This window comes from Nicotiana tabacum, chromosome 7 (genome assembly GCF_000715075.1).
Source record: "Nicotiana tabacum cultivar K326 chromosome 7, ASM71507v2, whole genome shotgun sequence".
NCBI lineage: Eukaryota > Viridiplantae > Streptophyta > Magnoliopsida > Solanales > Solanaceae > Nicotiana > Nicotiana tabacum.
The window spans coordinates 130,155,734-130,169,983 of record NC_134086.1 but is presented as its reverse complement, the minus strand read 5'-3'; the positions used below and the strand labels follow the sequence as shown (position 1 = coordinate 130,169,983).

Here is a 14,250-nt window from a genome sequence, read left to right as displayed (position 1 = left end):
AAAATCATGTTATCTTATTTGCACGTTAAGAAAGGGATAAATACAACAGTTTCATAATTTAAAGCAGTTATAAAGAAAGGAAACAAGAAAGATATGTCAGTTTTGCTTTTGAAGAAGAAATTAAATGCTTAAAGAAATTAAACAAGTAATTTCACACAAAGAGGGTACACATTCACAAAAATGATATGAAATAGTAAAAGCCTAAGTGTTCCCAGCAGAGTCTCCATGCTGTCGTACCCCCTTTTTCCTTCCGCGGAATCGGGTTCATGACATTTGATGTGGGACAACTCTTTCTTTTTGGGAAAGGGGTTTTGCGATTTTGAAGAGTCGCCACCTAACGATTTTAAGGTACGTTAGGGCACCTATAGGGTTCATTTATAACTATATTTGGTAACCAGAGATAGGGTAAGGGCTTAAAATTATCTCAAGGGGAAGGTTTTAGGCACCCCTCAGGATCCACTAGTGTGGTTCTTGGCCAGACAGTTTTTGTGAATTTGTGCAATTAACAAATAAACAAGTATGTCTCAAATAGTAGGGGATTTAAGTTTAAATACACAAGTGTTTGAAAATAATTAGTGAAAGGTGAAATTTTGAAAAGAATTACTACAATCTAAAGCATGCTTATGAATGTAAAGCGGTGTCCTAGGTTTGCTTGTAATATGAATCACATCAATGCAATACCAGGTATGACACTCCTCAAAGAGGGGCTACACGTGGCATTAACGCACCGGCCATCATATCCATATCTACCCTTTCCCACACCGTGAAGGTAATTAAAGCGAGGGTTGGTCTTGACCCTTATTGCATGTTGTTACTCATTCCTTCCTGTCAGTCCCGAAGAAATTTAGGACGCCTATCCTACAAGGGGAAGGTTCTAGGCAGACCCTCAGGTTTAAAGGTAAAATACTAGGTGATATACAAGAACACATAAGACTGCATTCAAAGGGAAAACACAGAAGCAAGTAGAAGGCTCAGGTATACCTCCACAAATAATGTATATAAACAGCATGACTCATACACAATTAAGGTCTGAATTTAGAATTCCAAAGCATGGCATCTAAGTGATAACAACAGAACCAGATTTATTACATGGATCAAAAAAGAAGTCTGAATCAGGCTTGCCTACTGATTTTGGCATGCTGACAATTAAACAAGGACAGTTCTGTTTTTATTAAGCAATTACCTAAGGCTTGCCTAGGCGTAAAGCAGTTATTCAGAATTATTAAAACAAAAGTTGGAGATGGTTTTAACATAAGGGCATGTTGTTCTAATTGATATGAATGCAGAGACTATTACCAGTTACTTTATACATGATAATTAAGTATGAAGCTATTTTTACCTCTTTTATAATCAGCCGTTTACACTAATTATGAATGCAAGTACGAATGAGATCCTAAACCATGGTATCTAAGATGCGTGTATAAAACTCATGATGCAGAGTTCCTAGAGCAAGATTTCTAAATGCACATGGCAGGATTGCAAAATTTTCTAAGAGCAGGATTTCTAAATGCACATGGCAGCGTAGAATATTATAGTAAAGTGCTAATTATTAGTAGATTTTAACACATGATTTTGTAAGGGTGCACATGCTGAAACAATAAACATGAGACCTAAGAGCATGATTTCTAATGTATGTATGAACCCTAAGTATAGTTTCTATTGCGCAATTAGGAACATAAACCTAATAACAAGTTTTCTACCCTTAACAACTACAACATGCATATTTACCCCATCCCTTTTCACTAGCCAACCCCAATACTTGTTTACCACAAGTTATTACAGACCAACATTGAAGTGAATTACATAAGTAGAAATGAAAATAAGTTACACTATAGGAAGTCTGATTAGGACTTCCTCCCTGAGTTATGTAATAAACCACCTCAAGTGCCAATATTGTTCCATAGCCTTTCTCATATATGGATGTGTCAGAGTTCGCTAAGGACCTCAAGGGATCCCGGGAAGTGCTCACACCCAGATTGCATAACTAAGACAGAGTAAGTGTGGGAGGTCCAGCTTTTATGTGTCCAAGTTCAGAGAGAACTCAAGGGTCCCAAGGCAAGGCTCACACAAAAGGAGCAGAACCTAATGGTCTAAGAGTATATGTAAGAGTGCTTGACATAGATTTTAAAGAGTTGAGTTGGAAAAATGTTTTCAAACAGCCATGTTTGAAATGAGTTTGCAAAAACAATAGAACAGTTTTGAAAAGGAGAAGGGAATAGGAGCAACAATAACTTGGAACAAGACAGCGCACACACACAGAGCAAGTTCAAAGAGCAGTACAATTTTAGAAGTTACAAACAGGGAAGTAGGGGTTGGGGACATAGAGGGACCAAATGAGAAACACATAAAACATGGATGAGAAGAGAAGCATTTAGACCAACAAGCACAAAAACAAGTAGCAACTGATTGGCCTACAAACTACTACTTCAAAGTGTTAACAGGGGAATCATGTTTGAAAATAGTAATAAGACATAGGGACAGGGTATGGGAGTATCCATGTAGGGGTCTATTACACATAATTAGTCATGACTTAGTGTTAATCAGGTACATTAGTAGACATACTAGTTGAGGGACATAAACAGGAACAAGTAGACATGCTGATTACATTTTGAATAAGAGAGGGCAGAACTTTAAGCATGCTGAGTAAAGCAGTAAACAAGAAGTGCAATTAAACAGCATGAGCCATTAAGTCAGTGCAGAAAGAAAGAGGGATTGACAAACAATGGAGCACATAGAGTTCAGTTTCAGAATTGAACTAGGTACATACCAGTTAAGGAAGCAAAGTGCAGAAAAGTAAAGCAAGTAGAGTTTCACAGTCTAGCCTTGGCTTTCAGCCGGCTAGACAAGCAGTAGCACAAGTAGTAGAGAAAGAAGAAAGAGTTTGAGTGTGTGTGTTATGAACTAATTGTTCGTGTGTTAAGACTGTAGAAGAGAGTTATTTATATAGTAGTTTGAAAACAGGTTCAAATAAGGCAAGAATCAATTCTTCAGTAATTATAGAACTAACATAGAAAATTGATTCGAATCTCCCTTTGATTAAGGGAGTCAGTGTGAATGGTAAAGGGTAGGTGACAGATAAGGAAAGAAATCATACACGGCTGGAGTATAACAAATAAGAAAAGATTTCAAAAATAGTACCAGTATAGAACAGGCAATTAAGGCTAGGTTCAGAAAATTTTCGAACTAAGGAGACAATCAGTAGTAATGCAGACAAGGCAAGGAGAGTTAACTAAGGTAAGCAACTAATCAAATTAAGTAGGTGTCGAGATTTAGTAGCATAGAGTAGGACCAATTCATAAGGCCCTGATTAAGGCCACAACTTAGTAGAAAGAATAAGAATCATAGCAAAATAGGGTAAGGAAATCAGTCAGCTTAACAGATGGGGCAAAGCTTTTAGGGTTTTTTTTTTTGAAAGAAATTTTTCAATCACCATCGATTAAGGAAAACAGACTTGATCAAAAGGGAGTCATGACTCTATACTTTCATCATATAAATAGAGGAGGTCCATAGATATAGCAAGAAAACATATTTTAAGCATGGTCACAGAAAGAAGCAAAGATGAACAAACAAAGTGAGCATAGTCATACAAAAGCAACATAAGTAGGTTAGGGATTCAGAAAAACATATTCGAAACAGAGTAATCACAGGGCTCAAGTAAGCAAGCTAACACACAGACACGAAGTAGAGAAGCATGCTAACACTCAGGGAAGCAAAGTAAGGAACAAAGTAAAGAAAATCTTTAAAAAAAGGGGGGGGGGCCTTTTAACAGAGTCAAGTTAAAAGCAGTAAGAGCACAAAATCAGTCAAAACAAATAAGGGAAAAGGTTTAATCATAACGAAATTAGTCAGAACATGCGTAAAAGAACTCTGAGAAACCCTAGTTTTGGAAAAGAATGACTAAAATCGAAATAGTTAATTAAAATCGGAGATTTTTAGAGGAAAATGCTTAATAATACTTGAATCGTCTTAGATCTATAAAGATCTGAGAAGAATCGAGCAGTAGCAAACTAGGGTTTCAAAGAAAATAGTAGAGATGAAGAGAATCAGTTAAAAAACTCATGGATATACCTAGATCTAAGACAGATATAAAGAAAAGTAAAAAATCTCGAGAGTTAGGGTTTCAGAGAAGATGAGAAAATCTTAGAACGTTACCGGTTTTAGCCGGAAAGGCCATGGATCTTACTCGAACAGCCATGGATGGCCAGAAAATGGCATGAAAAACCGTGGATAAGCTCTTGGAGGATTTTGAACAAGACCTGGACTAGATCTCTTCGATATCCCTCCATGAAATCACAAAAACAAGCAACCAGGAGACGTAAGAGACAAGTATACGTCTCAAGCAGCCATGGAAATCCATGGATTGGGTGATGATCGAAGAGATTTAGGGCTGGTTTGGGTGGCGGCGGCTAGGGTTAGGTTTAGGTCTCAGAGAGAATTGGAAAGGATAGGGGATTCTAGGGTAGCGGTTTGTAACAAATAAGTTAGGTTAGGCGTTTGGGTTAAAAATGGAAGGGAATAATGGGGACCGTTGATCTAGGAGATCAACGGTCGAGATTAAATGGGTAGGTGGGGGTTCCGGGTTTTGGGTATGGGTTAAAAGGGTGTGGGTCTGGTTTTAATTGAAATTGGGCTGGGAAATTGGGGTCCTGATTTGGGCTACAATTGAAAGCCAATTTGACTATATTTTAAATAGCCAGTTTTCCTTATTTAATTTATAAAAAATAGTAAATAGTTTCTGAAAAATAATTTAAAGTACTAAAATAATTTATAATACATAATTGGAAATTTAATAATAAAGGATCCAATTTTATGCATATAAAACATAATTAAACCTTAAACGGGATAATATTGCAATTATGTGCAATTTAGCTTTAAAAATACTAAATGTAATTATAAAAATATGTAAAAATTAATATTTTGGCATAAATATAGAAATACAATAGATGAATTATCAAAATAATAATTTTGGAAATAATTATTTCGGATTTTATGAATAAAAGGGGAGCAAAATAATTCAATTTAAAACCTTTAAAATTATAAAAAATAATAATAAAAAACTTGGACATGCTTATATATGCATATGTATGTTATTTGAAAAGTATTTTGCATATTGAAAATATATAGGGAAAAATTAGGTATCAACAACCTACTGTGTCTGTATGGTCTGACTTTGGGATCAATGTGAGAATTGTATTGTTCCATATTTTCAATGGTTTCCCTGCTATGAAAAACTCTATCACCCCCACCATTAAGTCTTATTTAATGGTTTTCCACCAGTCTTTAAAGAACTGACTTCCATAGCCATCTGGTCCTGGTGCTTTGTCCCCTGCAATGTCCCATAAGGCTTTCTTTATCTCCCGAATACTGAGTTTTGATATCAACATTCTCCTTTGTTTAGTTGAAACCACAGGCCCTTCTTTTACAGTTGCACTATGTACTCTTGTTCTGTTTGTGCATTTTGTGTCTAGCAAGTTCTTGTAATACTCCACAAAAGCCTCAGCTATGTCAGGTGCAGTAGTTCTTGTGATCCGTTCACCATCTCTTATATAAAGATTCTGTTGGAGTTCCTTCTAACTTTAATCATGTTGTGGAAGAACTTAGTGTTCATGTCCCCTGCATTCAACCAATTTATTTTGCATTTCTGCTGCAGGTACTTATTCATTGCTTGTGTCCATCTCTGGCATTGCTTGGAAAGCTGGCCTTCCTTCAATATTAGTTCCAGATTAGCAGGGTCCCTCTGTAGTGCCTTTTGACATTCCTCTAATTCCTTTTGTTTCTGTATAGCTTTGCCTTCAACATCACTAAATTGGCATCAATTTATTGCTTTGAGAACAGACTTGAGTCTGTTGAGTTTCCCCACTAGTCTATACATACATGTACCCTATATGCTTTTGTCCCAGCTTTCTTTCACTTGTTGTTGAAAATTTATGGCTTGACTCCACATGTTGTAGTATCTGAATCTGTGTTGGTTCTACTGAGGTCCATTATCCTAGTTTATCAAAGCAGGACAATGGTCCACGAGACCATCATTCCCAAAGTGCATTCTGATCTTGGCAATGCACTCAGTCACTCCCCATTTATTAAGACTCTGTCAATTCTACTATAGACTCGACTATTGTCTCTATGTTTATTGTTCCAAGTATAGAATGGTCCAGAAGACCTGAGTTCTTTGAGTGGACACTTCCCCACACATTCTTTGAAGTCTCTTGTCTTTGATACTGATATCGGTCTCCCCACTCTCTCATCTCTATGTAGGGCACAGTTGAAGTCCCTCATTACTACCCATGGTCCTTGCATAGTGTTGTATATTTGTTCAATTTCTTGCCACAAACCTCTTCTTAGGCCTTGATAATTGAATCAATATACCATTGTTATTTGAAACTTGTACTGAGTTCCTTTATGTTCTACCATACAGTGCATTATCTAAGCAGACACCTTTGTGATGTTCACATTTAAAATTTGTAGCTTCCATAGCACCCAAATTCTACCAACCGGATGGTGATTTAGGTTTATACTAAATGACCATCCATTACAAAGCTTAAGAGCAGTTGATGATGCTTTAGACCTCTTAACCTTTATCTCCGAGAACCCAAATAGGCCAACTTTGGAGTTGTGCAGAAACAGATTCATCTCTTTCTGCTTGTCTTGCCTATTTAGGCCCCTGGCATTCTAGAATTCTATTTTATCCATTAGGTGGAGGGTCTCCTCCTCCCGTCACTTTACTTGAACATATTTCATTTTTCATCTGTGCACCTCTATTGCTTATGGCATCCACTATTGTGCTACTTGTGTATTGTGTTCCTTGTCCCTCTATTATAATACTATTATTTTTCCTTTGTCCTTCTGTTATTCCATCCTGGTTTCTTTTATTTACTACCCCTGCTTGAGCTTCATTCTTCTCAGGATGCTCCTCTAAAGTAGCAAATGAGTTTCTCAAAGGAGTGGTAATTGGTTGCACTATTGCTTGCCTTGGCTTTCTCTTCTCTTCCTGCACTTCTTTCTTGCCTTCTCCTCTTTGCATTTCAACTTGGATTTTGCCATTTATAGGTTTTCATTCTTGTGCTGCCTGGTTCATTTGTGTGTTGACCTGTAGTTTTCTATAGTGTTCCTTTATGTGTCCAAAATTTCTGCAATGGTCACACAGTGTTGGCTTCCATTTATACTCCATTGTCTGTTCAATTATTTGCCCTAGCTCATTCTCAAACATTATTGTATCTGGATATGTTTTATTCAATGGTACTTCAACCATCACCCTAGCATACATTAGTTTCTCTTTCCTTGTAGTTGTAGTATCAGCTTTCACAGGTTTATCTACTAGCCCTGCAATTTTGGCCAAAGCAACTTGACCCCAATATTTGAGGTCCAGTCCCATAAGACAAATCCATATTGGGACCTACACCACAATTATTTTGCTCACTTTCATACATGGTTTCCATGGCTTCACCACCACTGGTTTCCTATCAAAGGTTTGAGTTCCCCTTTCAACTGCTTTTGTTCGTCCTTCTACGCTATGAAATCTTACCATAAAGACTCCTTTATTAGTTTGAGCCACCTTATCGAGCCCCAAATGACCCCACATTCTCTTGAAGAACCCCTCTATTACAGTTAATAGGGGATTCGATCCCAGGACATAGCAAACTACCGCAGACTGCCAGTATTCAATTTCCTCTTGCATATCTGCCAAAGTACTTTTGATATTTGCGGAGGTTTCCCCTTCCCTTTCCAAGTCAAAGCCCTCACTTATAATCGCTTTTTCCACTACATTGCTCCACGATTTAGGATTTAGGGTTTGAGCATTACCTAGTTCATTTTGGGATTTTTCTTCATCTTCAACCTGGTCCGCCCAGGAGTTCTTCCCAGAGCTCTGTGCATGTGTTTGGTTACTTGTTCGCACTGAGGTTGTCAAGTGATTGTTCGCCATCGGCGTCACCATTAGTGACGACCCACCATTGGTGTTTGCTTCAATTTCAGTTGTATTACGCCTTGTATCACATTCAAACTTCTAATTTTCTTCCCATCTTCCGATTGGGGAAGACCTTTTCTGGCAATATTCCCCTGTTGATTTGCAGTTCCTCCTTGTCCTCGCCCTCCGGTCCATGACTTCCTAATTGAGAAGCTCCCATTCTAGAGAGAGAAAGACCTTTAGCTAATTGTTTTTTAGTTGTTTTTTATAAGTATATGACTTATAAACTATAAGTCATATACTTATAGTTTATCTCGTCGGTCTCTACCTTTTATTCTTCTCTAACTTGGCAGTACAGCATCTCACGGAAGGTGCAGTAAGGGAAAAACAAAAAGGTATTATTGAAGTTTGGTAATTTGAGGTATCAACTTGTCCTTTTTAAAATCTAATATACTGTATCTAGTCTTTTGTACTGATTTTAAGACCTCTTTGGTCGAGATGTGTCAACTTAAGAATTTCTACATCATTCTATCTGATTCTACTTCACATTTATCAAGTCACTTTAATTGGGTCGGTAGTTGTAAAACTATGAACTTCGTGTAGTTTAGAAAAGAAAAGTACTCGTTAGATATTCTGATTTTCTAGTTAAAGTTGTGTATCCTAAAGACAATGCTATTAATTGACTTTAACGGTTGTAATAAAAGGTGATACAGATAATGTTTTCGAGTAGTTAACAACCAATCTCCAATTCTTTTGTAGGAGTACCAGGGAGCAGGTACTAGTAATTGGGCTGAAACAAGTTGTATGCTGCTTGGTTTAAGAAAATTTCTTGAAATGGGGTATGAAAAGATCATCTGAAACTGATCCAACGGTGTTAACGTCTTGTGTTTCGTAACAAGGTGACAACATGGAGGATGCTTCAGAAGTGAAAGCTATTAGACAAATCATTGAAGAGAAAGGGTAGTCGCCTAGCAAAATATAGAGAGGCTAATAAAGTGGCTGATAAATTAGCACCTCCTTTTAGAAAGAGAAAAAAAGAAAAAGAAAATAGCACCTCCTTAACATGCTTATCAGCAATACATGGAGATTACTAATTTTTGGCAGCTACATAGACAGATTAAAGGCCTTCTACACCTGCACAAATGGCAAATGATATCTGTCAAAGTTCGAAAATTGAAAGCAACAAAATTTTGTTTTGAACCCTCTTTGGAATAGCAAGCCATGATGCTTTAAGGGTAGACTGCATCACTAGCACTTACTCCCGTCGTTCACTTTTATTTGTCCACTATGGACTTTGTACTCCCCTTAAGAAATAATAAATAAAGTGGATAATTTACCATGATACCCATATTAATTGATGCATAATTTTAATAAATTTAAGAAAATAATTTAAAATGAGTAATTAATATATTGGGTAAGAAAAAAGAAATTATCTTCTCTTGATATGCTAAAAGTGACAAGTAAAAGCAAAAATCTATTTTTAGAATGCTAGACAAGGAAAAGTGAACAGAGGGAGTAATAAACAATCTCTTCACTAGCAATCAACAATCAGAACAGAGAATGACGAACTCTAGCTGGCTACCAGTTCTTTTATAGATGCAATGCGTTAACCAGATGTCCGAAATGTCTACTATCCATCACATAAGTGACATTGTTAGGAAAATTCTGAAATCAAGCAAGCAGGTGAAGAGGAAATTCAATTAAAGTCCCCCGTGAAAGTGCCTTTCTCACTATGAAGAGTCATAAGAGTTCCCCTCCGCCTTAACGGCTCAACCTAAAAGACAGGCAGATTTAACAGCAGTAATTTAAGATTGACCACTTAATTACATTTGGTAAAATATTAAAGGGAGAATTTGTACAATTCGAATCATGCTTTTTAAGCCTATAGTCGTCTCTGCTATGCTGAGACTTGTTCAGCTATTAAATTAATTGAGCTGAAATTATAGTTGGTTTCCTCACAGAGTGAACAATGATCAGCCAAAACACTATTCGATCATTTAATATAACAGTGTCTAGTTTAACCATATAAAAACTAAAAGCACAACGGCATTTGTCAGAATACATAATGGTGAAACTAACAAAAATTTCAAAACTTATACAAACTTTCCCACACTGGTAACCGCAGAAATGAGCAGCATGGTATTGAGCTTCACCTGAAGGCTGGATACGATCAACATACTAACAAAAGGCAAATGATGCAAGTTCTGAATACAATGAGAACACTGATACTTGAAGATATGTTGCTACAAACATTTGCCTGAACCAATGGGAAACTTAGGCTAACTATTAGACTTCAAATAATCAATCATAACTTGCATTCAGGAATTTGAGTAATTCATTTCGTTTACTCTCTGCTTCCTTGTCCTCCTTTGTCTTGTCTAGCTTCAAGAGAATCTACAAATAAGAACATATAATCACTAAAATTCCACAGCTTTAACCCCACCCATGTTTCAAGGCGATTAATAAACAAGCTAAAGGCAGCAAACACTAGTAGCATAGTTTCCTGACAATCCAAGAAAGATGAACAGACCTTTTTGCCAGAGACAGCACTCCGACGGACACCATCATCCTTATCACGCCCCAAAAACTGGATAGGGTAGATTATGTATGTGAAAAAAAGAAAGAAAGGAGAACAACTATAAAAGAGAACTAAAATTAAGTATGAGAAAATAAAACCTTAGAGAGCTGCACAGGACCACTACTTTCCTCCTGCTGCTTCTGCATATGGCTCCCATTGCCACCACAACCCACAAGCAAGAAACAAAACCAGGCAAGCCATCAAGCACCCAGCCACCATGTCACAGACCACAGCTCCAAATTCGAAGAGCCATAAAAAATAATCAGGCAGAAAAGTACTATCAGCATCTCATACATTAATAAACACAGTAACTCCCAACAACTGACATATAAAAAGTTTATATGGACTGTACAACAGCATGCTTAAAGTTTTATATGCTCGGAGCAGTAGTGTAAAACATTAAAACATAAAAAGCAGAAGTCTACTGCATGGTCATGAGAACAAAAATCTACCTCTTTACTTTTATGCTTATGACGTTTTTGCCTGTGACTTTTCCCTCTCTCTTTATCCTTCTGAAAAGGAAACAAGCTGGTAATATGTCAATGTTCAAGCAAAATATGTAATTGAAAAAATAATAACCAAATCTTCTCAAGCAACCACCTTAGTGGCTCTATCTTTCTGTCTGTGTCTTTTTGAACTGTTGACTGCTTCACGCTCACTGTCCGAAGAACTGTCAGCAAAAGAGTTGTAAGTAGATGGTTACAAGGGAAAAAAGAGGCAATCTAATTTAGAAACACTTGAGACCTCCCACTAACAGCAGGCTAGAATCTAAGCACATAGTGGAACACGCACAGGCATGCAACAGTTTTCTAAGAAGCAATAATGCAGAGGCATGCAACAATCATGCTCATCTTGAAAGCCCCATGCTTGGATTTGAGATAGTACAAAAGAAAATAAGACCTTTAAGAATTTGGATACAAAAGAATTCCTTTGTTCTGGAAAGAGAGAACTTTTAAAGCTTCCATATCTGACCCCTAGTTTCGGTCTAAGTTCCCACAAGCTGGTGTGAACCCCAATATCTCATGTCGAAACTGTGACAAAACAATATTTGTTTGCTCGTTCTGCCCCAGTTCGGAAAGATTCAACAGTAGGATTTATTGAGAGCAATGTCTTCATCACCAAGCAACTAAATAGAAAAAATTCAAGATGTTTTTCTAACATAAAATTACCCTAATAGAACACTGTTTTACCATATTAAAACTTCCATTACTTCTCTGGCTCTTATCTTCTTATGAGGATGCCTTCGTCCTAGCGAAGGCTTACCTCCCCATTTGGTTAAACTTTCAGCAATTAAGAGTGACTTAAAAGATATAGCTAAGGCTCTAGGAAAACACCTCGCCTTCTATTTATATTGATAAGGTGACAAACATCTGAAGTGACGAATACTGCAGTTTCCAATACTTCTTATGCCTAAAACACTGATTTCAACAAAGAATAAACAAATAAAAGCAAACAATTCGAACAATCATTTGCCAACAACTCATTGTTTACTAGCCTTAACACTTCGGATTAATTTACACAACTAATTAACCCTAAGCTCATAAAACTAGATCGTCAAATCCCTAAACCATTCTCCATGAAAGCAAATTAATCTATGTAAATAAACCTGTAGTCTTCAGAGGAAGAGGAAGAAGAATAGCTATCGGAGGATGAGTGACGGCTACGACGACGTTTGGTGTGAGAGCGGCTCTTCTTCCGGACCTTGAGAGCGTCCTTATCTTTGTCTTTGCGGTGGCGCCGATGACGCTTTCGATCCCGGTGACCATAAGACGATGAAGACTCCGATGCCGATGAGGACGATGAGGCGGCCATCGAGATCAGCGGATGAGTTGGGAGCTTTTTCTTTCCTCTTGTGAAGACACAAATTGGTGCAAATTGTATCTGTTAGGCGACGCTTCTTGGATTTTACGTTTTCCGAAAGGGTAATCTTGGTATTTTGCTAGTACTCCATTTCAATTTAACCCCTAATTCTAAAGACCAGCCTATGACTTGTTTGATCAAATTTTTGGGAAGTCAAAACTTTTATAAAATAAAAGCAATGCAGTAAAATGTAAATAAGAAGAGATAGAAAGAAAGAAGAAGTCTTTTCTTCTTTTACTTTGGTGTCTATTTCCATTGCAATTACATAGCCTTTTATAGGCATAAAAAGTAAAGATGATGGACATAAAGTAGGAGATTTAATCTTTAAGCTATTCACAACATGGGCATCCAATATAGCATCCAATGTACAAACTATGTTATTCACAATATGGGCATCCAATGTAGCATCCAATGTACAAACTATTTATAACACTCCTCATTTGATGTTCATTAAGAACTTACAAAAAAAATATTGGGATGTACATAGTTATTTATAATATGCATTGCTTGCTGCCTCATTAAAAACCTTACCAGGAAAATCCAGTGGGACAAAACCTTGGTTAAGGAAAAGAGTGAAGCGTGTAGTTACTCCCCCTGATGAAAAATCATTTAATGTCTCGAAGACGACGCATTACAATCTTATATATCAGTTTTTCAAATATTGAGGTTGGTAATGCCTTAGTGAACAGATCAGCCAAATTATCACTTGAACAAACTTGTTGTATATCTATTTCACCATTCTTCTGAAGATCATGAGTGAAAAAGAATTTCGGTGAAATGTGTTTTGTTCTATCTCCTTTGATATATCCTACTTTCAATTGAGCTATACATGCAGCATTGTCTTCATACAATATTGTTGGAATATTCTCTTTCGAAGAAAGACTACATGTTTGCTGAATGTGTTGAGTTATTGATCTCAACCAAATGCATTCTCAACTTGTTTCGTGAATGACTATTATTTCTGCATGATTTGAAGAAGTAGCAACCATAGTTTCTTTTGTCGAACGCCATGATATGGTTGTACCTCCACTTGTAAATAAATAGTCTGTCTGAGATCGACCTTTGTGTGGATCAGACAAATATCCTGCATCTGCATAACCAATCAATGATGGCTTGGATTCATTTGAATAAAATAAACCCATATCAATGGTCCCTTGGAGGTATCTAAATATATGTTTAATACCATTCCAGTGTCTTTGTGTGGCGAAGAACTAAATCTTGGCAATAAGCTTACTGAGAAAGCTATATCTGGTCGGAAATTATTGGCAAGATACATTAATGCCCCAATTGCACTAAGATATGGTACTTCGGCACCAAGAAGCTCTTCATCATTTTCATGAGGTCAGAATGGATCTTTCTTTATATCAAGTGATCTCACAACCATCGGGGTACTCAATGGATGTGCTTTATCAATATAGAATCGCTTTAAAATCTTTTCGGTGTATGTTGATTGATGGACAGATATTCCATCTTTCATATACTCAATTTGTAGACCAAGACAAAATTTTGTCTTTCCAAGATCTTTCATTTCAAATTCTTTCTTCAAACAGTCTACTGTTTTTGGAAGCTCTCCAGGAGTTCCAATGATATTTAAACCATCAACATACACGGCGATTATAACAAATTCATATCCAGACCTTTTTATAAAAACACAAGGACAAATTGGATCATTCTTGTACCCTTCTTTCAACAGGTATTCACTCAGCCGATTGTACCACATACGACCTGATTGTTTCAATCCGTATAAAGATTTCTGAAGCTTTATTGAACAAGTTTCTCGAAAACTTTTATATGCTTCTGGTACTTTAAATCCCTCAGGTACTTTCATAAAAATTTCGTTGTCTAATGATCCATACAAATAGGCTGTAACAACATCCATTAGATGCATATCAAGTTTTTCTTGCACTGC

General features: G+C 36.8%; 1 protein-coding gene across 2 annotated transcripts; it reads right to left on the bottom strand.

Annotated features, from left to right (window-relative positions):
- Positions 1 to 9,876: 9,876 nt before the first annotated feature.
- On the bottom strand, positions 9,877 to 12,367 carry LOC107759210 (uncharacterized). Of its 2 annotated transcripts, none has more exons than XM_075217643.1 (6): positions 12,088 to 12,367; positions 11,082 to 11,151; positions 10,934 to 11,009; positions 10,580 to 10,621; positions 10,434 to 10,490; positions 9,877 to 10,297 (listed from the first exon to the last, which is right to left on the bottom strand). In XM_075217643.1, the coding sequence occupies exons 1-6, from the start codon at positions 12,245 to 12,247 to the stop codon at positions 10,205 to 10,207; spliced, it is 498 nt and encodes a 165-aa protein (XP_075073744.1). In that variant the 5' UTR covers positions 12,248 to 12,367; the 3' UTR covers positions 9,877 to 10,204. The 2 variants fall into 2 exon arrangements, with proteins under 2 accessions (XP_075073744.1, XP_016432578.1); XM_016577092.2 differs by having other exon boundaries at positions 10,934 to 10,993; positions 12,088 to 12,366.
- Positions 12,368 to 14,250: the final 1,883 nt, after the last annotated feature.

Bases quoted from the DNA above. Each gene is read 5' to 3' on its own strand.
- LOC107759210 (XM_016577092.2), bottom strand. From the start codon at position 12,293: ATGGCCGCCTCATCGTCCTCATCGGCATCGGAGTCTTCATCGTCTTAT. The intron at 11,152-12,087 runs GTTTATTTACAT...TTTTGCTGACAG, and splicing joins TCTTCCTCTGAAGACTACAG to TTCTTCGGACAGTGAGCGTG. The intron at 10,298-10,433 runs GTCTGTTCATCT...TCTTATTTGTAG, and splicing joins GTGCTGTCTCTGGCAAAAAG to ATTCTCTTGAAGCTAGACAA.